Genomic DNA, 25,162 nt, shown 5'->3' on the forward strand with positions numbered 1-25,162 from the left:
TTTTTTTTTTTTTTTTTTTTTTCACTGCTGAGGTTCTGGTATAGTCTGGATATTAGTCCCTTGTAGGAAAATAGTATGCAATATTTTCTCTCATTCAACAGGTGGTCTCTTCATGCTGTTGATTGTTTCCTTTGTTGTGCAAAAGCTTTTTAGTTTAATATAGTTCAATTTGTCTATTTTCGTTTTAGGTGTCTGTGCTTTTAAGGTCTTCACCATAAAATATTTGCCTAGACCAATATCTTGAAGTCTTTCCCTGTGTTTTCTTCCAGTAGTTTTAAAGTTTGGGGTCTTATATTCACATCTTTAATACATCATCCATTGATCTTTGCATATGGTGAGAGACAGGGGTCCAGTTTCAATCTTCTGTGTATGGATAGTCAATTTTCCCAGCACCATTTATTGGAGAGGGTATCCTTTCTCCAGTGTATATTCTTAGTGCCTTTGTAGAAAATCAGTTGGCTACAAATAAGTGGATTTATTTCTGGGCAAAAAAAAAAAAAGTTTTTATATTCAAAAAATTTATAGTATCTGAATATGTGTTATACTTAGAAGAGTTCTTCCCTGTTCTGTGATTACACAATATTCAGGGGTTTTTTTCTTGTATTTCTATGGTTTCTCAATGCTTTAATCTTTGCTCCATCAAACCTCTTCTTTATAAAATAAATTTTAAAATGCTTATCTTTATTTACAAGGCTAAGCATATCTTTTTTAAAAGATTATATTCTCAACTCTGTGATCACAATTTTAAAATCTCCATTCTCCGGCAGGTACTGACTTATGACCATAGTTAGAGAGTGGTTCAAAGTACATTCTACATGCATGCATATAATATAAATCTTACATAGTGGATGCTGTCGTCATATAAAGAGATAGTGGGTAGCTTTCCAGTTATAACTTGATAAAGGGTTCTTAGTGGACAACACTTTGAAATCATATTGCCTAGGAAAATGAAGATCCCGGAAAAGCACACAAAGCTTCTTAGAGGAGGCGACTGTCTTAATTCTCCATGCTTCTCCTGCACGGGGCTGGTGACAGGGCTTGCTGTAGAGTTGCCTCCTCTTTCATGTCCACTCCAGTTACTAGATGTCAAGCAATTTGATCTCTGTCATTTTTGGTCCAAAAGTATCCTGAAATTTATTTTCCATTCTGATAGTTGCATAGGAGAATTAGACGAAAAGGACAAATTGTAATTGCTTTCAGATTCAATACATAGGGGCATATATTTTTCAAAATATTTGTAATCAAATTCACTTCAAAATAATATAGAAGGAAGAAGAAAGTAAAACAAAGTTGCCATCCTTAAAAAAACACAACTGTAAATCAGAAAAAAAAGAAATGCCATTGGCTTGAGTCACCCAATCTTTTAAAGCTTATATATCTGCACTAAATGTCTGTCTTTTTATTTTATCTTATTTTTTGAGATGGATTCTCGCTCTGTTGCCCTGGCTGGAGTATAGTGTCGTGATCTCAGCTCACTGCAGCCTCTGCCTCCCAGGTTCAAGCAATTTTCCTGCCTCAACCTCTGGAGTAGCTGGGATTACAGAAGCGCACTGCCATGCCTGGCTAATTTTTTTATTTTTAGTAGAGACGAGGTTTCATCATGTTGTCCAAGTTGGTCTCGAACTCCTGACCTCAAGTGATCTGCCTGCCTTGGCCTCCCAAAGTGCTGGGATTACAAGCATAAGCCACAGCATCTGGTCTTTTTTTTTTTTTTTTTTTTGAGACAGAGTCTCACTCTGTCACCCAGGCTGGAGTACAGTGGCACAATCTTGGCTTACTGCAGCCTTGAATTGCTGGGCTCAAGTGATCCTCCCAACTAACTCAGCCTCCCAAGTAGCTGTGTCTACAGGTATGTGCCATCACACCCAGCTTGGCTTTTCTTTTATTTATTGCATTAAAGATGAATCATCTCTGTAAAGATAAGCGCTATATAATGCAACATACTAATTTTTAAACCTAGTGAGATAAAGTTGATCAAAATTCATGATCAGATAAACCAAGTCGGGAAATTTATTAGCTTGTGTGGAAAAGGTACAAAGCTTATGAGTTAATGTGATCCATTCTAAGTTTTAGGTGATAATTATGAAACATATGAATGGGCAGCATTTCTGCCCTTGAGGTACTTACATATTTCTCCCAGAAATGCTAGAATTACACTGAAAACTCACAAAGGAAAGGCAGGCCCGTTTTTGGAAGGTTCTTCCAATATGGGTCCCTAATACTCATGTTTATCAAATGTGACAAGGAAATTATTTTAGATTTATTCCCATTGGAACATATAAAGTTCAACAGTGACATCTGAAGACTTACACTCTAGAGAATTACAAGCTACTTTCTTAAGCCACTTCCTTAATTGTGATATGGGAACGGGGCAAATTTCCAAAGATAAAGTCACTGCCGTCAAGAACAACTCGCTAAGAAAGAATGGTCTTCAGGTTTTCCCAGAAAGCTGTCTTCCCATTAGGTAATGGTAAAACAGGACAAGGATAGTAAGATTTTAAACGTTCCAATCTTAAATATTCCATGAGGAATGCAGTGACCACAGAAGACTGCATTGGCTGGGAAATGGCTTTACATTAAAAAAAAAAAAAAAAAAAAATCTGGAAGGGGAAAATAGCTTTCTGAAGTAGAGAAAACTCATCTGTCACTAACTAGCCAGCGGCCCTCAGGCATGTTACAATGATCTCAATTGCATGGGGAAGGAATTAGGCTAGGCTGAGATTCTGAAGCCTGGCTGAACCAAGAAACCTTGTGGTTGGTTTTTGAAGACTGCCTCCATTCCCCAACACAGATCCATTCAATCAGATGCACTAGGAGTGCGCTCCAGGCATCACTATTTTGTGAAGCTTAGCAGGGTGGAGAAAAACTGGACTACATCATCTCTAAATTCGCACCCAGATCTCACTAAATTAAGAGATGCATTCAGAATAGTAGCGTAATGAATGGAACAGAGGGAAACATAAAACCCATGCAGGTGTAAGTAAATCCTAACCAGGGACTTACAACACAACCTATTAGCACAAAATTACATTCTCAAATGAACCTTGGCTCCCCTATACATGAATAATAAATATGCTTGACTTACAGCAACAAAACCACTCAAGACACAGAATAATACAAAAGGGATTATGTCATTAACTTACAGTAATATTTGTACTTTGTATCCAATTCCAAACTTACGAAATACACACATATCAAGTTTTGAAAATTCAAATATGCAAATCTTTTTAATGCAAACTACAGTTCAAAGAGGATGAAGAGGTAGATTTTCAAATTTTCACTGACAAATATCTAGTTGATATGGTATAAACCAAGATAATGATTTCATAAGTATATATACATTCCTTGTTTTATAGAAGAGGTAATACTAAATGATAGCAGCCAGTGCTAATGCTATAACTAAGAGGGTATTTTAAGTCATTAGTAAAAAAGATTCATTTGAACAGTGTTTTAAAAAGACAACAAAATAAAGGCTCCCCCTCTTAGGACCCACTATTTTGAATTTTAGCCAATAAGGCATAAGATCTCAAACTGCAGTTCCTAGATGTAGGTCTTGTAAGAGGAGTCTATAACTCCTTGAAGTCATATGTAAAAATTGTGTATCTGTGTCCGTGTGTGCATACATGCCTGTGGGCACACCCATGCACGGAGGTTTCTTATCCTTTTTTGAGTCAAAAATCCCTATGGTCGCCTATGGATCCCCTCTCAGAAAAGTGTTTTAAAATGCATAAAACACAAAGGATTGCCAATAAAATAAAAAGAATTACAGTAACAAAACGCTTTTTAAAAATCATAGCACGGTAATAAATATGCTTCTTTAGCAATGTATTAAATAACAAGAACTAGCTGTCTAGGTAGACAGCTATAATCTTAATTTTGAAGTATTTTATAACTCTTTTATAGATCTTTTTATATATCTTAATTTTTCTAGTAATGAAGAGCACAGATATTTTGCAATATCTACAACAATATAATTTGATATTAAAGTATCTGTGGTTTCTGCTGGTGACATAGTCACAAGTATTGCTAATATTGCTGTGGTTTGTTGCCTGTCTTCATAACTGAAGAAAATGCTACATTTCTGTTACAAGCTATAAAAAAATTTTACTGCTGGGCACGTGGCTGATACCTGTAATCCCAGCACTTTGGGAGGCCTAGTCAAGAGGATCACTTGAGGCCAGGAGTTCAAGACCAGTCTGGCCAACTGGTGAAACCCCGTCTATACCAAAAATATAAAAAATTAGCCGAGTGTGGTGGCGCACACCTGTAATCCCAGCTACTCAGAGGGCTGAGGCAGGAGAATCGCTTGCACATGGGAGGTGGAGGTTGCAGTGAGCCGAGATTGTACCACTGAACTTCAGACTGGGTAACAGGGCAAGACTTCAGCTAAAAAAAAATTTTTTTTTACCCATCCAAGTTCACAACCTTCCTGACTTCTCTGGACCCTAGATACTAAAGAACCTCTGCTCTCTCTTTATCACTCTCGAAGAGGTTGATTTGTAAGCTTGCAGGAAGGGTAGAACATTACACCACAAAGCACTCAATGAGCACTTCATGGACTGGCTCTAGGCAATGCAGGCATAGAGCCCTGGATAGTCCCACGATAACAGGCAGAAGGAAAAGGGCTCTCTGGGGTAGAATGGTAAAGGAGAGCTCTGGGACCTTCTAGAACAAAAATTCAAATATGTCTTACTATTAATTTTATATTTTAATGTTCTGTAGAGTTCCTAAAAGTATTTAGTGACTTAGAAGATTCACCAAAGCAGGGCCGGGCGCGGTGGCTCAAGCCCTGTAATCCCAGCACTTTGGGTAGGCCCGAGACGGGCGGATGCACGAGGTCAGGAGAGTCGAGACCATCCTGGGCAACACGGTGAAACCTCTCTCTAACTAAAAATACAAAATACTAGCCGGGCGAGGTGGCGCGCCTGTAGTTCCCAGCTACCGGGAGGTCTGAGGCATGGAGAATGGCGTGAACCCGCGGAGGCGGAGCTTGCAGTTGAGCTGAGATCCGGCCACTGCCACTCCAGCCGGCGACAGAGTAAGACTCCGTCTCAAAAAAAAAAAAAAAAAAAAAAAAAAGAAAATAAAAAGATTTCACAAAGCAATAGCAAAAACTCATGAATCAGAAGTAGACAAGAAAAAGAAGAGAACAACTCCAGGGGCATAAAATGAGTGGTTACCAAGCATAAAGCTTTGCAAAAAAAAAAAAAAAAAAAAAGTAGGCCAAAAATTCACTTCTGAGCTTTCTGGCAGGCATCTTGAGGGGGAAAACCTGGATGGTCCCAAAATTCCCAAAGGAATTACACACACACACACACACACACACACACACACACACACACACAGAGCTCAGAAAAATATAACCCTTCTCATAGTAAAACTGGACAGAAATGTCTCCCTATGTATTTTTATAAAGAGAATATAAAGAAAATCCCAGGCTGGGCACAGTGGCTCACGCCTGTAATCCCAACACTTTAGGAGGCCAAGGTGGGAGGATCGCCTGAGGTCAGGAGTACAAGACCAGCCTGGGCAACATAGGGAGACCTGTCTCTACAAAAACAAAAATAAAGAAAATTCCAGAGATATTTATAAAGGGAATGTTGTAATTAATAAATAATCTGAATAATATCATTACGGTAGACACAATAGTGAGTTCCACAGAGCTTTAAAAAAATAATATTTTACCAAAACAATGACAATACACCAAACACAGTTCAATGGGGTTCATGAAGTACAGCTAGTACTCAGCTCTCTGAATTCAGACACATAGAGTTACATGCTGACAGGCCATGGGCCTAAGCATCTTCCAACTGAACACTGGCTCCCACTGTATATAGCAGGAGGTGGCAAATTTTTCTTAAAGGATCAGATAGTATACATTCTCAGCCTTGCAGGCCACACAGAAATATCCATCCTTGCTGTAAAAGCAGCCACAGTGTGTAAATGAATAAGCATGGTGTTTCAAAAGTTTTATTTGCAGACACTAAAATTTTAATTTCATATACTTTTCATACCACAAAATATCATTTTCCTTTGACTTTTCTCCATCAGTCTTTTAAAAAAATGTAAAAACCATTCCTAGCTTATAGGCCTACCAAAACAGGCAGGTGACTGTGGTTTGGCTCACAGGATATGGTTTGCTAACCCCTGGTCTAAAGGCCCAAGTTTCCCCCAAGATATCTCATTGTCACTGTATCTTTCTCTTTCCTCAACCCTTGGTTTATAACAACTTTTTTTTTAAAAATAGTAACTGCTTCTACATTTGATCTGCAACTGTTCACAAAGGCAATCAGGATGACATGTAGGCAGACATGGCTTCAGAATTTCTATGTTTAATGGATATAAAAAGGTAATCCAGGATGAACTCGCAGGAAAGAAATGGTGTAGTTCCCACTGTCCTCATTAAAATAAAACACACACAAAAAGGGTAGAAAACCTCGAATGTACAACTTTCTTTACTTCAAGGATCACATATTAGCTTTTTTAGAAGCATCCAAAAATATGTGTAATTAGCTAAATCACTTAATTCATATGTTACATCATTTATATCACTAGTTCTCCCAATGAAAATGAAGCCATATAATGTTTCGCAGCACACAGTTAACTTGGTGCAATCCAAATATGAAACCCTTCATTCCAAATATCATCCCAATATCCCAGACAAAACATGGGAATCAGCCACCGAACTTGGCAAACTCGTGGTCTCTACTATTACATCGCCCCACAAGAAGACTGCAGGGAATTTACCTCATTTCTTTATTTTAGTGGCCTAATCTATGATTTGTAATACTTGTAACTACCTAGCATGTAGAGCTACTAGGATAATTGATAACAACGTATGAATAAGTCTTGATGAGCATGATGAAAGAAAGGTATTATGCATGCCCAGAGGACCCCCGCTATAATACAGGGAGGTAGCAATTACTCTTATGGCAATACCACATGCATAAAATTGAGTCTCCTGAAATGTGTAACTGCAATTAGAAGATGCTCAAAGCCACACAATTATAGTGTTCAACCCAGGTTTCAGTTGCCCCTCCTAACACTAGCCCTGTTGGTGTTCCACTGTAGGCTGTACTTTGCTACCTCTCTGTATTTTCTTTATATATTTTCTCAATTGGTTCTGGTTATTAGGCTGTGTACATAAAACAATCTCCCTGAACCATAAATATTAAAATTCTGTGCTGAGCAATGAAAATGCTGATGAAATCTAGTACATCCAGAGAACAGGCCCATAGCCTGTGGGGCTTTGGGAACTTGTAACTCGTGAATGCTCGACTGTGCAGCACTCACATAATGAACAAGGCTGGGTCTAGAGTTATGTGTAAGTCACTGCAATTATTTCTAAAAACACTTATTCTTGAGTGTATGCATTCACCCACTAGAACACTGAAGCCTTGTATTCTTAAGGTGAAATGTTGGGTTCAATTCCAAAGACTACTGTTCCTAAAACTGGCCGCAGAGCCTCATCCAAACTAACATTTACTGCCTTTTAACAGCATTTGCTAAAATCTGCATCTTCTAAAGATTACACAACATTCCAAAAAGCCCCTAAGGAAATCCCTTTCAATGTGCCTGCATCATCCTTTTAGTCTGCAAAGATAAAATTAAAATGCATGTTTAAGTAATCAAAAGATCCTTTTGCATTCTCACAGTCATAGTATCCATTATATACTATTTTAACTGAAGAAAAAAAGAATGATTGAAAACATGGTACTTGTGTGCCAGCTCTGCCATTTAGGGTTATGCATCCCGAGGCAAGTTACTTAGCCTCTACAAGCTTTAGAGTTCTCTACTATAAAATAGGCACAAGAACTACTTCATAGGTTACTGTGAGGATGAGATGGGATACTGTACGGATAGTCCCTGGACAAATGCTTGTTCCTTTCTTCAATTTGGGGAACCCTATTGGGTACACAAGGTGCCTTCCTGAATCCCAAGGGATGTTATTATGTCAACAAGGATTAATAACATAGTGTGATGTGTAAAAGGCTTTTTGAGTCATAGCCTCAACACTGAGAAGAAAATGGGAGAAACCGGGTATTTATGATGATCCAGATTTTTCCATTCCCTAAATGTGGCTAACTGTGCAGAGACAACACATCCTTTAGACAGAATTTTGTATCCCACTGTGAAGACACAAATTCTGTGATTCAATTTCTATGCAGTCGCGATGATTCTTTTTATTTAAATAACGTAGCTCCTCTCCAGTAAAAGACTTCAATTTCATCCCCTGAAACACACCCAGCCAATGCTGCTCTCCTCAGCATGAGTGTGTGTGTGCTCCATCTTTTTATACAATCATCTCCTGGGAACGGGAGTATGAACCTTCCTAGTACCTATCGCTGAAATACTAGCCCAGGATTGCTGAAAAACTTGGACTCCCCTTACCTCTGTGTTAGAAGGAGACAACGCTCCCAAATCTTTCTTCCAAACAGCAAAGAACATACCTTTTACAATCCCATGATTTCTAGGCACTCCTCATTGATCGGTTGACAACATCCTTAAGCGTCGACTTTGAACTGGGTCAAACTTTTATGTGAAAAATGCACTGGTGCTCTAGTTTCTTTTTTATTGTCTACAAATCATATTAATAATTACAACTTGGCTCAAGTATGGCAGCTTTGGTGGAAACAAATTATTCTGTTCATTTTTGCAGGATATTGACATAACCATAAGGCTAGGCAATAAAAACCATTACAGGTTGAGTCTGAGAACAAATAAAATTTATTTTCCAATTATTTACCTTATGTTACCATAAAGAAAGAAATGTGTGTGATAGTGAGGGTAACATGTATTTGCTAATTTATGCCACTTACTCTTTTTTAATAAAAGTGCTGGGGAATGTTTATCAATAGAATTCATTATTATTATCTTGAGATAATAGCAGTAGACAGCTGCCAGAATATATTATAAATGAAACAGTAATACATTACTAGTTACCTAATCTAGTTGTGTTGGCTACATGGCATGAAGTCTCATTGCCTCTATGAAACAAACATCTTATTAACTACAGAGAAGCTAATAAGATTCTAGCTTCTCCTTTGGGTAACTCTCTAAAGACCCATTTCAGTTAAATGAACTCCCTTCAGACTGTTTATTCACAACTTGCTTCGTGAGATGGTGAAGAGTTGGTGAGTTAACGTACAGGTCAGTGCTCAATAAATCATGGCAATGAACAGAATACAACAGAGTAGGAATTTTCTAACAAAACATGCTCTAAAAAAAGAAACTTCAGATAAATTCCCACATTCCACAATCGGAATTTTTATGTCTAGGCTTTATTTGATGTCTTCTTATTCTGTTGGCTAACTTAAATACAAAGGTCAAATGAAAAACTATTTTAGTTATGATTTGGTTATTTTTTAGTAACTACTCAAAAAATTGTTTTACTAGTGACGCAATGGCCCAAGAGCCATAATTACTCATATAATTTAGGAAAACACTGTCTATTGGGAGTCAGCAATTTAATTCCTGGGAAGACCACACATGGTTACTATAATCGACTTCATAGTACTTTGTGAACTTAGGAAGCAATGGAAATGGATGGATTTAGAGGTAAAACTGAACTGAGGCTTTGGTGTATAACTGAACTTTGTCCAGCCTTTACCGGATACAACTTTATCTGCATCGCATGCTATCTAATCAATGGCATCTCTTTTTTTGATAAAGCAAGTAAACCATTTGAGAAGGTTTAAAGAAGACTGAGTGAGGTGGAAAAGGGTTTAATTTTCTAAAGAGAAACAGTCCAGCCAATCAAAAGTATTTCACAATAGTCAAGTAACATCTTTCAAATACTGCTTTTTGGTCTGTATTTTCCGTCCCTAGAATGCCACAATAAAATGCTAAAGCTAAGTCAGAATGTAATAAACCAACTGGGAGGAAGTTTTGTTCATGGAAAACATTTCTTGTTGAATGAAAGAGGAAATAACGCTGTAGAAAATGGGCAGGGCGGGCTGGGCGCGGTGGCTCAAGCCTGTAATCCCAGCACTTTGGGAGGCCGAGACGGGCGGATCACGAGGTCAGGAGATCAAGACCACCCTGGCTAACACAGTGAAACCCCGTCTCTACTAAAAGTACAAAAAAACTAGCCGGGCGAGGTGGCGGGCGCCTGTAGTCTCAGCTACTCGGGAGGCTGAGGCAGGAGAATGGCGTGAACCCGGGAGGCGGAGCTTGCAGTGAGCTGAGATCTGGCCACTGCACTCCAGCCCGGGCCACAGAGCGAGACTCCGTCTCAAAAAAAAAAAAAGAAAATGGGCAGGGCCACTTTCAAAAAGCATGTGATAAAGAGAGAAGCGATAAGTGTGTGGTTGGGTAATTCGAGTTCCAGCTCAGTAGTAGTATCCCCACCCAGTCAACCCAAAGAATGGCCATAGAGCCTGGCACAGCTCTTAACGCTGTATATCAACTGTCATATAAAGGGCTTAAAGGTGAGCTCTTAATTTTCCTAATTTTCCTTCCAGAAGTAAAATACTAGAATTACTTTTAAACATACACACACATTCACTTTTTAAGTAGAGACAGCCTTAATATAGAGTAAATAATGTTCAACTTAGTGGAAAAATGAATGAAGAAACGTAAGAAAAGTCAATTGGGAATTTTATTGCTTTTAGCTCAAGGCCACTGCAAGACTTACTGGGCAGACATTGATAAATATAAAGGTGTGGATGAAGTGCTTCAATTAAAAAAGGCAAATGCTGTGTTTAGAATAGACTTAAAGACAGTGAATAGACTAAAAACTATAATTAAAGAATATAAGGCTTTGCTAATTATGACAAATAGAGATCCTGGTTTGGTCATTCAATAAATATTGTTGAGTGAGTGAGGTAAACAAATATATAAGTGAGGATTTCACAGGAACTGAAAAAGGAAAGGATTTTAGAGACCTTAAGGAAACAAAGTAATACCATGGGACCCCCAGCAGAGGGCCAAAAGTTAATTCATATTTTTAACACTAGCAAACGTATGAAAATAAAATCATCACTAATGCTTGAGTTGCTGACTTTGCTGGAAATTGGGAAGGCATGAATTATTCATAAATTAATAATGATTAGAGGAGGGCATAGATGAATAATTTATAGGGATAAAATCTCAGAATTTCTTCTAGGTGGTTTAAATCCATAAAGTCTACAAATGACTTTAAAAGCACACAACCAACATAAATTTTTTTTAAAAAAGTAATTGTGGTATGAGACTGGATGTAGATGCTTGGTGGATAAAAATCAATACTTTTCATAATAAATCAATAATAAAACATAAAGCAGGTGTTAATTAGACATTTAAATCAACTATTGACTAGCAGAGAAATTATCACTATTAATGATGCAGCATTTGGCATATTTATGTAACTGTTTTCAAAAATCTTTATTGTCACAGGCTATATGCTTTTATTGCCAAAAGTTAATATTTGATGCTACACAGATTGAGTTTGTCATGCTTATATTACAGTCATGCTTGCACGATAACAATTATAGCAAAATCAACTTCACTGGTAAATTTGAAATGCAGAAAGGGATGCTGATAAGATTTTAAAGGAAGTCACATCAGTCAACTGATGGAACCCATTTTATACAGCACGTGTCATCAGAGGCAAGTTATATTGCAAGTTTTAATACAGTGACTCTTTTGCACAGAGAAAAAACATTTTCATCTTGTGCACCAATTTATTGTTTGTTTGTTTGTTTTGTTGAGGTTTTTTTGAGACAGAGTCTCACTCTGTCACCCAGGCTAGAGTGTAGTGGTATGATCATGGCTGACTGCAGCCTTGACCTCTAGTACTCAGGTGATCCCACCTCAGCCTCCTGGGTAGCTGGGACTCCAGGCCTGCGCCACCAACGCTTGGCTAATTTTTTGCATTTTTGTAGAGACGAGGTTTTGCCACGTTGCCCAGGCTGGTCTCAAACTCCTTCGCTCAAGTGATCCGCCCGCCTCAGCCTCTCAAAGTGCTAGGATTACAGGCATGAGCCACCACACCCAGCCAATTTATTCTAAATTTTCAAAATGTGGTGATCAAAAGACAGGAAAAAGGAACAAGAAGACAAAATTTATAATAAATCCAATGCTTATGATAAACCAATTAACCTTTCTGGAAAGCTTTAATCTTTATTGAAATAGAAGCAAAGCAAGCTTGGGTACCCGTCTGAGTCTGAAACAGGGAGTAGTGTCCTGCCCCTGGTGCTGAGCTTTGGGAAGAGGGAGGCCAAATAGCCCTGGGGACTCTGAAAGGAGAGGGCATTGGATGTGCTTCTGATCTCAGAGGAAAAGGGGGTGGGATTCAGCAGGCCCCCAGAGCTTCTCCAAGTCCCTGCATGGTCACAGCAAAATAGGAACCTAGTTCCCACACTCCTGGGAGTAGTGGGGACATGTCAAGGACCTTAACTAGTCCCACCAAATTCATCCCCCACGACCTCAGAGTTGTGCTAGAGCAACAAAACGACCTCAGGGTACCCAGGAGAGCATGAAAGAAGTAAGGAGAGTTGTTGAAACTGAAGGGGCCTTTTAGACAAGAATGCACTTGAATTAGACCAACACTAAGGATTGGACATGACAATGCACATCTCTAAGGATGTCTGCATAGGCAGAGACCACCAAGATAAGGTGAGCACTCCCCACTCCACGCTGTAGCACATCCTAGGGAAAAGGGATTAAATCAAAGATTTTTGACTAGCTATTTGACTGGAGTTCATGTTCATAAAGTACTCCTTTTATGAGAGTGGCACAGGTCTGGTAAGGTATGACAGGAGATGTTAATGATTCACAAGAATCTAGAAAGGGTAGAGGTTTCTGTTTCCAGAGTGATGGGTAGGTTATTCAGATTGATGCTTACACTGAAAATAACTACAAATGCTAGTAATAACATAGAATAATCTAATTTAAAACAACAGGACAAGCATGGTGGCTCATGCCTGTAATCCCAGCACTTTGGGAGGCCAAGGCAGATGGATCACTTGAGGTCAGGAGTTCAAGACCAGCCTGGTCAACATGGTAAAACCCCATCTCAACTAAAAATACAAAAATTAGCTGGGTGTGGTGGTGCACACCTGTAATCCCAGCTACTAGGGAGGCGGTGGCATGAGAATCGCTTGAACTCGGGAGGTGGAGGTTGCAATGAGCCAAGATCACACCACAGCACTTAGCCTGGGTGACAGAGCAGGACTCTATCTAAAAAACAAAAACAAAAACAAAATAACCACAACAACAACAACAACAAACATTAAAAATTAAAAAAACAAATGGCTGACAAAATAGGAAGAAACTATGAGGCCAAAATCTGGAAGAAAGCAACAACTCAAAGAGATAAGTAAGCAGAGAGGCACTTTTACCTTATAAGGGTATATTTGCTGAGAGGAGCATATATGAACTGATTTTGACAGCTTCACTGAGAGAAGTGGATCAGAAATTAAAGCCCAGAACCCCTCAGGTGAAACGAAAACAGGTTTTCCTCAATTTAAGCTGGGCTTCTAAACACCATACTCTAAAAATAAGAGTGAACCAGAATAAAGCTACCTCCCACTCAGAGAGACCGCAAGGACAATTGTCTTGGCATAGAAAGTGAGTATAAAAGGGGAGGGTGGTCCCTGGGAAGTTGTATTCACAATCTGGCCCTCATATACAAAATAGCAATCGAAATTCATATCACCTAAGTCTTTAAAAAGTGGTAAATTCAAGTTAAAGTAGTCCTAGGCTAGGAGTGGGGCCAGACACCTGGCAGAAACAAAAGCAAATCCTCTCTGAAAACAAAGTCGTTCATCCTAGGCCTGAAAGAATCTCTGCAAGTAATTGTTCAGCAGTAATGACAAATACCCAGTCAAAAATTACCAAACACACAAAGAGAAGAGGGGAGAGTGAGGAATCTAGGAAAAAATATAGATCCTAAGGGCAAATACATCCTCTAATGAATTCTCTAGCCATTTACTCATTCATTTATTCAATGAATATTGAACACCTAATCTGTGCCAGGATCAATATCAGGTGCTGGGCATATAAGCTGTTTCAAGTGTCATATGAACAAATCACCTAGGGGCTAAAAGACCAGTTGAGCTGGTGTTATATTTATGTTTATTTACCTTTAGTTTCTGCATTTTCCTAAGACTTCCAAACACAAAGACTAATGAGTGCCCCTTACTATTTAGTGATAGATTTTGAAATAAACAGAAATCTCCTAGGACTGAGATTGACATCATTGATGCCTTTCCCAGACTCTAATTCCCTAAAGGTTCCATATTAGAGCTAAGCCTAATTATCCCCTCAGCAAACCACAGAGTCACATACATCAAGAGAAAAGTGATAAAAGACAATCATCTCAAAGAGACATATAACTGAGTTAACCACATTTATCTTTTAACTGCACCGAAGTCCAAACAGATGATCTCATAAATGGTGATGGCATGAATTGGGAAACATTAATTTTAAGGCACATGTAGGAATAGTTGAAGGTACAGGAAGGATGAAGAGAAGTTAGTCCAATATTTACTTTACTCATGGATTATCTTTCTTGGCCAAAGTTGTTGGCAAAAACTCACTGATACTCTGGTACCTCTACACTAATCATCAACCAGTGTCTTCTATCCAGCTTATCACAATAAGAATTCAAATTGTCACCTCTATATTTCTGCATTTGTTTTTCCTTATTAAATATTCTGGCTGGCCAAGCACAGTGGCTCAAGCCTGCAATCCTAATACTTTGGGAGGCCAAGGCAGGAGGATCTCTTCAGCTCAGGAGTTCAAGACTGGCCAGAGCAACATACTGAGACCTCATCTCTACCAAACAACAACAACAACAACAAAAACTTTAAAAGTTAGCCAGGCATGATGGTGTGCACCTATAGTACCAGGTACTTGGGAGGCTGAGGCAGGAGGATCACTTGAACCCAGGAGGTCGAGACTGCAGTGACCCATTATAGCACCACTGTACTCCAGCCTGTCTCAAAACAAAACAAAAGTACTCTGGCTGCTGTCATTTACTGAGCCTTCAAAACAGTATGATGTGTGCTTTTTTTTCTTTTTATGTATGCCAAACCATGACAGTATAGTTTAATACAAATGAGATAGCTACTGCATATGAAGCACTAACTCTGGGTCTGGCACTGTGTAAGACAATTTTTAGGAGTTATTTACTTTTCACGACAATTGTAAGCCTTAATTTATTATTACCCACATTTTACAGATGAGAAAACTTTAGGCCAGAGCAGTTACATCCTGAAACAGAAGTACGAGGGTGGGGCAAGAGGGTGAGTTTTGATGCTGGACAGACCTGAATTTCAATAGCGCCCTGCCCCTGGTATTTCTCCTCCCCTGAAGACAAAGCTGTTTCCTGAGATGAGAACTACTGTGGGGATGAGACGAAATCCAGTATGTCTGAGTGTCTGGCCTCTAGGAAATGCTTGTTTCTCCCTCCTTCCAGTGGTTACTCATCGAGAAATTCGTGTCTTATCTTAGGTAGTGTCTTTATATAGTTTTAAAAGTAATTACTTCCGGCTGGGTACAGTGGCTCAAGCCTGCAATCCCAGCACTTTGGAAGGTCAAGGTGGGTGAATCACCTGAGGTCAGGAGTTCGATGCTAGCCTGACTAATGTGGCAAAACCCCGTCTCTACTAAAAATACAAAAATTACCTGGACGTGGTGGTACACACCAGTAGTGCCAGCTACCCAGGAGGCTGAGGCAGGAGAATTGCTTGAACCTGGGAGGCGGAGGTTGCAGTGAGCCAAAATCGCTCCTCTGCACTCCAGCCTGAGTGACAGAGTAAGACTCCATCTCAAAAAAAAAAAAAAAAAAAAAAAGTAGCTACTTCTAGAAAAATAATGTTATACTGTACACAGTTCTGATTATAAGGAAAAGGTAATCAGCAGGGCACGATGGCAGTGCCTATAATCCCAGCTACTTGGGAGGCTGGGGCAAGAGAATGACTTGAACCTGGGAGGCGGAGGTTGCAGTGAGCTGAGATCATGCCAGGCTACTGCACTCCAGCCTGGGTGACAGAGTGAGACTCTGTCTCAAAAAAAAATAATAATAAAGAAAATAAATAAGGAAAAGGTTGATAATCCCTTACATCTATGGAGAGTGCTGTGGTTTTCAGTATCTTTTCACTCTTCCAAGCGTTGTCTTATTTGATCCTTCGTAAATAACTTAATATCTCAGTCAATATTTTCAGATTGGGTGTCTCCAGAACATAACAGCACTGTCTGTGGGCCTTGAAAAATGTTAATCCAGGAAATGATGTAAGAGGAAAGGCCCAGGCCTTTGCCTTCCCTTTTTTCCAGTCTCCTAGAGGCAGTCTGTCCCTTTCCCTCTCCTGGGTGTCTAAGTGTGCGTATAGGGAGTGGGGGTGGGAGGGTAGCCAGGGTTGGAGGTAAGTGAGGGGCGGAAGGGATGAAGGGATGAATGTGACTGGTAGCTGTTTCTTTGGTTTCCATGGTAAAGATGCATAGCACAGAAGGAATGTGCTACCTTCCTTTATAAAAGAACACTTTATTTATTTTTTCTAAAGCTTATGAAAAAATCATCCTACACTCTTTCATTTAAACCAAAACTATCTACTCTTCCTAGAGTGGTCTGAACTGAAAGGCAATATTCATCCAGAGAGCGTGGCCAAAAAAACCTGGAAAAAAGGTATCTCCTTTTCCCTCTACCCCACCCAGTATACTACCTGGCACACAGTAGGTGCTCAACAAATATTTGAAGTTACTGTAGTGGCTGCTGTGTGAATTAACTGTCCTCTGTTGACAGTGCAGTAAACAATGTGATGATTCCTATAAGACCATAAAAGATCAGCTCAGTCTCACTCCCAGGCTAGCTTGTGAGGTCACCAATACTTACTTATCAAATAATTGATTAGTTCAGAGGTCACACAAGTGGACAGATTTTGCTTTGGCCTGCAAGGTTTCAAAACACATTTTGAATGAACATTCAAAGCTTGAGAGATTCCACATGCATTTACAGCTGGCTTGCTGTAAATAGTACTGACAGTACCTATCTAGCCCTTTTGGGAACTTGGGTTGGTACCTGGGTTATAACTGCGTTAGACTAAATCAAAATTCAGAAAAGTTCCATTTCAGTTAGCTGTTTCAGGAGTTAATTTAATGCTGTATAAAACAGATACACACATACAGCCACCCAACAAAAAACAGAAGGTTCAGAATGTGTAAATACAAAAACCGAACCCTCTGGCCCTCAAATTTCTCACTGCTTCTGACTGTGCAGAGCCCCCACAATTGATTTGTAATGACCCTGTTCTCAAACCCTCCTCTTCCTGGGCTCCTGCCAACTGGAGGCATCAAGAGGAGAGACCACGTCGTCCCTTTCTAATGCTTGACAAAGCCCCCCATCACAACTGAGAAGGAATTCTTGATGCAAGCAGGAAAGTGGGAATTATAACCCCACTGATATAAAAAGCTAGAGGCACAGAGGCTTGCCATTTAAAAGACACTATTTAGGATTTTACAGAAATTAATTACATTAAATAGGAATAAAATACAAGTGATTTTCATTTATTATTTTAAATAATATGAGAGTCCCCCACTTAAATATTACTCCGGAGAAAGGCAGCTGGATTTTGATGAATGTCTCTTCCCAAATTGATGTCACCTACACCCTGGACCCTCTTGCTGGTCCAGTATGGTCCCTGGAAGCCACAGAGCCCCCACCCTGTTCTCTTGCTGCTCAAGTGACCTTTCCAGCCCTGCATGGCCCCTCCACACTCCTTCCCCACTTCTTGGCTTTATATTTTGTTTTTTTTTTAAACCTCTCCCCGGCCCACCACAAATACACCTCAAAGATATTTCGGTAATACACATTATATAAGAATAAACATTTATCGGGCACCTACTATGTGTCCGTTGCAAGTCTACTTACTAGAGAGAGGTCAACCCATTCAGTAACCAGTACAATCACCTGAGGCTTGCAGGATGGTGGCTGAAGATAGAATGTTCAGCGGCCAGACTGCTGAGTGAGATTTTATCAAGGCTTGCTGACCACATCTGACGTGGCCCCAATGCTGTCTAGAAGGCGCCATCCAACTCTGTGAGTCTATGATTACTGCTCCCGTTTTATTTTTTCAGCTTTATTGGGGTGTAATTGACAAATAGAACTGCTGCCATTTTCAAGAATGCAAAATTTATAGGTGCCCATGTTGCTGGGAAAGAAACTTTTCTCTTTGACACGCCCTCATATTTCCCATTAAAAGAGGACAGCTCATATTATTAATTCTGGGTAAAACTGTGCCTCCTCAACACAGTCCCCTCATCTTACTCCACCAAACCGAGGGGCACCCTCACCCCTCATTACTGAACTCGAGATGCCACCCGATGCCGAAATCAAGCTAGAGGACTAAACCCCGCCAGCGTAGAAATGCTTTTTCTTCCAGTTTGCCTCGATAATTGCAGTTTCCTCTATGAAAGTCAGTCATTAAAGTCCACTCCAAGGAAGTTCCCATAGACAAAACCCCAGCGACCAGACCTGGCAGAAGGGGAGTCAGCTCGATCTGCTCCGTGACCCTACAGAAGAAAAGGCGGGTCTGGAAGAGCTCCTGGGAAAGAAAGGGGATTTCCTGTCCCTGGTCCTGGATCTAGATCCAGACCCACTTGAGAAGCTCGGGAGGTCTCTCGCGGGCGTGGCGACCCCAAGGAGCGCAGATTGCCAGAGTCGCAGGGTGGAGAGAGGCTGCGGGGCGAGGGCTGCCCCGGGAATTCCACACAGAGCCTCTTTCTCCTGCTTCCCTCCGTGCCCTCCTCTTTCTCCTCCTCCTTGTCCTCCTCCAGACGCCCCCTCCCGGGCAGGGTGGGACCCAAGTGCCGGAGGATTGAAGGGTGGGGGTCGGCGCCTGCAGCGCGGTGGCGGGGAGGGAAGCCGGCGCCTGGAAGCCTACCGTCTTTTGCTTCTTGATCCCCGACATGCTGGTTGGCTGCGGCGGAGCCCGGGTCCCGGGAGCAGAGACCGAAGGACGCAGGGACGGCGACGGCAGCGGCGGCAGCGGCGGCTGCCGGACTCCCGGGAAGGAGGTATAAAAAGGCTCCGCAGACACGTCGCACTTCCCTTGACCAGCCCCCTTCTCCTACTCCTCCTCCCGCCACGCTCCTCTCCGCCCCGTCGGTTCCGCAAGCAGCACTCAACCTCGGGGACCCGGCCGCCGCCGCCTGGGCGGGGTCCCCGGCCCGGCCCCTACTCGCGGGCGCGCGCTCCGCCAGCCCTGGTCCCCGGCGAGACCTTGCAGCGGAGCGGCAGTTGGCACGCCGGGCGCGCGGCTCGCTGTCAAGTTCACCCTGCCCGCCCCACCCCCGGAGGGTCCCAGAGCGTCCTCCACTCCCCTCACCAGCCTCCCGCGCCTCTTCAAGGAAGTCGTCCTGCGTCTAGGACCTAAGAGCTTATTTGGTTAAGGGCAAGGATGCTTGAAGCAGCCAGGTTTGTTGGCAGGATCCTCATATGCAGTACTAAAAACGAAGGCCCACATTCATGGAGCCTTACAATGCACTCCGCTGAGCTCTGCCTTAATTCTCATGGGCCCCCTCCATTCTGCTCCGACCCCAGGCAGGAGGTCCTACTAACTCCCCATTTTACAAACGAGGCAATTGAGGCTTTCAGACTTTGCCAAGATTATATTGCAAATGAGGGGATTCAAACCCAGGCTGTCAGCCTCCGCAGTGCAGGCTTTCTCCACCAGCATCATCACACATGGTGATAACTCCCAAGGCTCACAGCTTGTCTGTTCACTACGCATCTGCTGAGGGGATTACATGCACTTCCTCCATTCCTGCTCACAACAGTATCGTCGGGTTACAGGTATGGACCTGCAGAGGCACGGCCCCTCCTCACAACGTCAAGCAAGTGGCAGTGGCCAATGGAAGTCCAGCGACTTGTTTCAGTCCACCCCCAAAGTAGCACTTCTGTCCCACTGGAATGGGCCCTGAGGAGGAGGAAAGGAGGCACAAGTTGAGCAGGCCTAGTCCTAGGGCTCCAAGATTTTACCAGAGGTCAGTGTGAGGCAACCCTCGGAAAGAACCCAAATGTCAAGGCCGAGTAGAGGTGAGAGAGAGAAGCTCTAGTGACAAGCACTTTGGGGGCAGTCACTGGGTCTCAGGCCCCTTGTACCTTAACTGACTCCTTGTATAATGCCACAAACGGATGGATATGACCATACCCTCGAAAGAAGTAACGTGACACACAAGGGCCACACTTCTCATTTCCACTCTAGTGTTCCTGCTGTGAAAGAGTTGGAGTAATATTCTAAGGAGGTGAGAGATGGGACTTTTCTTTCATACCTAATTGTATTTCTGGAAGACTGCCAGCTTTCCAGACAGACACTTGATCTGAGTATTCAGTGACTGCCCTTCGCCATGGGAAGGTGGGAAAGAAAAAAAAATCAGGAGTCAGAAACTTAAAAGGCAGCCTGCATGTCTGTACAATCTCGAGTTGTCAGCTTATTTATTTTCTTACTCATTTTGAGTAAACTGCCACCACTCGCTTCCAATGTAAGCAGCTAGGGGCAAATACTGAGTTTGAGTTTCTGTTCTGCATACAAACTAGCACATTTTAAATGTATATGAAGTTGAAATTGCAACATCCTATTCTTATTTCATTGGAAAAATCCTTTTATATTAGTTTCTGCCATATCTTAGACTTTGCCAGATCTTGCCCTAAGAGAAGGTAAAGTAAGTGTGAATTAAAAAATAGCAATTTGCGGCCAGGCACTGTGGCTCATGCCTGTAATCCCAGCACTTTGGGAGGCCGAGGCGGGCAGATCACCTGAGGTCAGGAGTTCGAGACCAGACTGACCAATATGATGAAACCCTGTCTCTAGTAAAAATACAAAATTAGCCAGGTGTGGTGGCACACGCCTGTAATCCCAGCTACTTGGGAGGCTGAGGCAGGAGAATCGCTTCAACCTGGGAGGCAGAGGCTGCAGTGAGCCAAGATTGTGCCGTTGCACTCCAGCCTGAGTAACAAGAGTGAAACTCCATCTCAAAAAAAAGAAAGAAAGAAAGATAGCAATTTGCATGATTTTTTTTTTTATATTGCATCTAAAAACAAAAAACTATCTTCTTGAAACAGAAGGAAGTTAAGGACAAATACCTAAGGGCTATTTCCTGGGAAAGAAATATATGATTGTTTAGACCTGGGAGAGGTTTTGAGATCATTTGTCCAATTTCCCCATTCCTGTATTTTACATATGAGTAATGTAAAACTGGTCCTCAGGGAAGGGAGGGCATCTGACTGTAGTCACTAGTTAGGAACAGAGCTGAGGCTTTAACCCAGGTCAGCCTGACTTCCCAAGTGCTCTGACCCCAAATGTCCTGTCCACTGAGTCACTCAGCTTCCATGCCAACTATTTCAATACCCCCTGATAACTGTAAACGGGACTGCTTATCTTGTTTTAGATTTCATTCATTCTCAAAAATTATTTTAGAATAGATACTGTTACTGTGAAAATGGAGGCCTCAGTTCTTTTGGACTCAAGCTAGGCTGTTTATGACCCTTTGATGTCACAGATCACCAGTTTAGTCGTGGTTCAGCATGGCAGTTTACTAAAAAGCAAAACACTCTTTTTTTAATTTTCTCAGGGTCTTTCATTTTAAAGGCAATTATTTTGATTTCTTTTTCATCTCACTACCCTCTTGCTCTTAGGAGAGGACATTCTTTCTGAAAAGATATGAGCAACGAGAAACTTAATTTTCGGAGCCTATGATTCTGACATATAGGAACTGGGAGAAGACTCATTCAGGGGACAGAGGAAGGGTTGAGGTCTTCCGCTTCATGCAGACACACAGTCCGTAACTTCTTCAGTCGTGTTCCCTCCAAGACTCCCCTGAAAAGCACCACAGATAACATTGTACCAATTGATCATCCCTGATACTACTGATAACATTTACATGAAGGTTTCCCCTGTAGCACCCCCTCTGCCACCATCTCATTTTCATTTCTTCCAGAAACTGTCTGGGCTTGCATAACTTAATAAAATGGTGATTGCTAGCTGATCCTTATATTTTTCAGAAAATATAGAATCAGTCAGCTCCTCCAAATAAACAGCAGAAGGATATACAAAGAATTCCAGTGTTGGTGAGATGCTTATGCCACAGTTTCTCCAACGCATTTTAGGGGAGCCCATCCCATTAGGGGCTCTAACTTGGAGGCAACACCACTGGGTGGTCATTACAAAGGAATGTGACTATATTGCCCCCTCGTGGTTGTAATGCATAAATGCTGAACAAGACCTGAAACCCCCCCATACAAAAATAAGTGCAGCATTCCATTGGGTGAAGAGCACTTAGTAAAAATCCTTGAGGATCTGAACACTTTTCCCAGGCACAGGTACTACTTAGATGAGCAAGACGTGGTCCCTGTCTTCAAGAAACTCACAATCTATGGAAAGAGAAAGATACCCGACTCCCTTCCTGCCCCCCACCAGTTTCCCTATCACTTCAGTACATAATTGGAACAGGTAAAGATGATATGTGCATGCCTTAGACATTTTATTTTGACTTAACACATACACATTACTAATCTTTTGATATGGGGCCAAAGGCTTCTGTTGTGACATGAGTCTACTGATAGGAACTTCATAAACTACTTTCATTAGGCATCTTCAACAATTTCCAGGTTGGGATTTTATAAAGTGGAGCTTGAAATTAAGGGCACTTAAACAAATCTGAAAGGAGATTCTTTCAAGATTACTATACGCCCCTCCCCTATCCTTGTCTGTAGTTTTGCCTATGGTTCATTCAAAAGTACGATTTCTAGCAACTTATCTTTCCAACGCATCCATCTGTTTTCACAGAAAACACAACTCTTTTCACTCATGTGCTATTTACTTAAGTGACATCTAACTAAATTACTTAATTAAACTAACAACTATGACTGGCAGAAACAGGTTTGAGAACAAACAATGGATCCCAGCAAACACGCAGCTTAGGTGAAGGAGTGGGCATTTCAGTGCCTCCTCCTGTTGAAGAACATTGAGTTCACTGTGGGCATTGGTCATTATTTTCTCTCAAAGAAACCCAGAATGTGGATTAAACTGGTCGGTAAGTTAAAGGAGATTGTGAGTGCACAAAGGAGGGACATCTAGTTCAACTTTGGGAGGAGAGTGTGGACTGATGTCCGATTTTCTTGGGGAAAGATCATACATGAACTGAGACTTTAAAAAATGCTGGGAGCCAGGTGTGGTGGCTCAGGCCTGTAATCCCAGCATTTTGGGAGGCTGAGGTGGGTGGATCATTTGAGGTCAGCAGTTCGAGACCAACCTGGCCAACATGGTGAAATCCTGTCTCTACTAAGAATACAAAAAAAAAAATCCAGGCTTGGTGGTGCGCACCTGTAATCCCAGCTACTCAGGAAGCTGAGGCACGAGAATCGCTTGAATCCAGGAGGTGGAGGTTGCAGTGAGCTGAGATTGTGTCACTGCACTCCAGCGTGGGTGACAGAGTGAGACCATGTCTCACAAGAAAACAAACAAAAAAACACAAGTGGTAGGGTTTTTGTCAGCACTCCCTCCATAAGATGGGTGTGTGTGTAAACTTGAAAATTGTAAAGTAGAGAGATGCATGAAATAACATGGTATGTTCAGAAAATTATAAGTATCTGTATTGCTGATTTTAAGAAATGCAATTGAAGAGTAGGGAAAGTTGTAACAGAGGACCTACCGCATACAATCAGGTGGCAGCATGCTTTTGCACATTCTCTTCTTCATGCCCTTCAGAGTGTGTTAGCCATGTGGTTGGCCTCCCATTTGCTCAGTGGTAATTAGGGACACTTCCCAGGTCCAAGAAGGAGAAGTCACTGTCCTGAGGTGCCCATGGTCTGATGTGGGAGATGGAGATGTACACAAATAATTCCGATTTTTTTTTTCTTTGAAATGGAGTCTCACTCTGTTGCCCAGGCTAGAGTGCAGTGGTGCAATCTCGGATCACTGAAACCTGTGTCGCCTGGGTTCAAGCGGTTCTCCTGCCTCAGCCTCCCAAGTAACTGGTATTACAAGCACCTGCCACCGCACTTGGCTGATTTTTGTAGTTTTAGTAGAGACGGGGTTTCACAATCTTAGCAAAGCTGATCTTGAACTCCTGACCTCGTGATCCACCTGCCTCAGCCTCCCAAAGTGCTAGGATTACAGGTGTGAGCCACCACGCCCAGCTGTACACAAATACTTCTAAGAAAATGTGATTAATTGCTGGAATAAAAGGATATTTAGAGTAATTTTAAAAGTACATAAAAACAGAGGTGATGACTGCTGGACTATGAAGAGATCCTATGACTGGTGATATTTAATCTGAGTTTTCAAGGTTAAAAGGAAGTTAAACAGGAGGCTGATCTGTCACCCTACTGTTGGCCAAGGCTGCTTCAGTTGATGCCTTGGGCTGCATGAGGTATTCACTTTCTACCCTGCTGTTTCTGGTTCTTCCTTCCTGAAGTGCTCCAGGCTATCAGTAAATACCCAGGTATAGTACACAGAGAAAAAGTGACAGGCAAACATTGCACTGGCAGCACTGACCCTCTCACCAAAAGGCTGCCCAGAGATCTTAGGTGGCCAGTGGAAAAATCCTTACTCCCAGGCAAAAGTAATGCTCTTCTGCCATTTCTTGAATGGAATCCAGTTTGAAGTTATTGTTTAGTTTTGCATTCATGTAAAAGAAGTATATTTATTAGTATACTCACACATTGCATAAAGGAGAAACAATTTGGGTATTTATGGAAAAACACTTCAAAATTCAACAAATCTTAGCAAAAACAACAGTTACACTTGTTTAATGTTAGACAAATCATTTACTTCTGTTATTAATAACCAATTGGCTGAGTTTTTCTGACTTCAACAGGTTCTTTTTTTTTTTTTTTTTTTTAATAAGAATTGTCTCACTCTTGTCGCCCAGGCTGGAGTGCAATGGCGCGATCTCACTGCAACCTCCGCCTTCCAGGTTCAAGCTATTCTCCTGCCTCAGCCACCTGAGCAGCTGGGATTACAGGCATCTGCCACCACACCCAGCTAATTTTTGTACTTTTTGGTAGAGACAGGATTTCGCCATGTTGGCCAGGCTGGTCTCGAACTCCTGACCTCAGGTGATCCGTCCGCCTCAGCCCCCCAAAGTGCTGGGATTACAGGCGTGAGCCACCGCGCCCGGCTAGGCGTCAGTAGTTTTTAAAGTTTCTCATTAAGAGAATCATTGGTTCTCAAAATTAGGG

General features: G+C 41.6%; 1 protein-coding gene across 1 annotated transcript in view; it reads right to left on the reverse strand.

Moving 5' to 3' along the window:
* Nucleotides 1–19,199, reverse strand: part of PAPSS2 (3'-phosphoadenosine 5'-phosphosulfate synthase 2) — a 102,890-nt gene extending 83,691 nt beyond the window's left edge. The window contains 1 exon segment of the mRNA XM_017868864.1: nt 18,864–19,199. Coding sequence (XP_017724353.1) covers nt 18,864–18,890 — 27 coding nt within the window. The 5' untranslated portion in view covers nt 18,891–19,199.
* Nucleotides 19,200–25,162: the final 5,963 nt, after the last annotated feature.

The sequence above is a fragment of the Rhinopithecus bieti genome, unplaced genomic scaffold (genome assembly GCF_001698545.2).
Source record: "Rhinopithecus bieti isolate Rb0 unplaced genomic scaffold, ASM169854v2 scaffold_4655, whole genome shotgun sequence".
Lineage (NCBI taxonomy): Eukaryota > Metazoa > Chordata > Mammalia > Primates > Cercopithecidae > Rhinopithecus > Rhinopithecus bieti.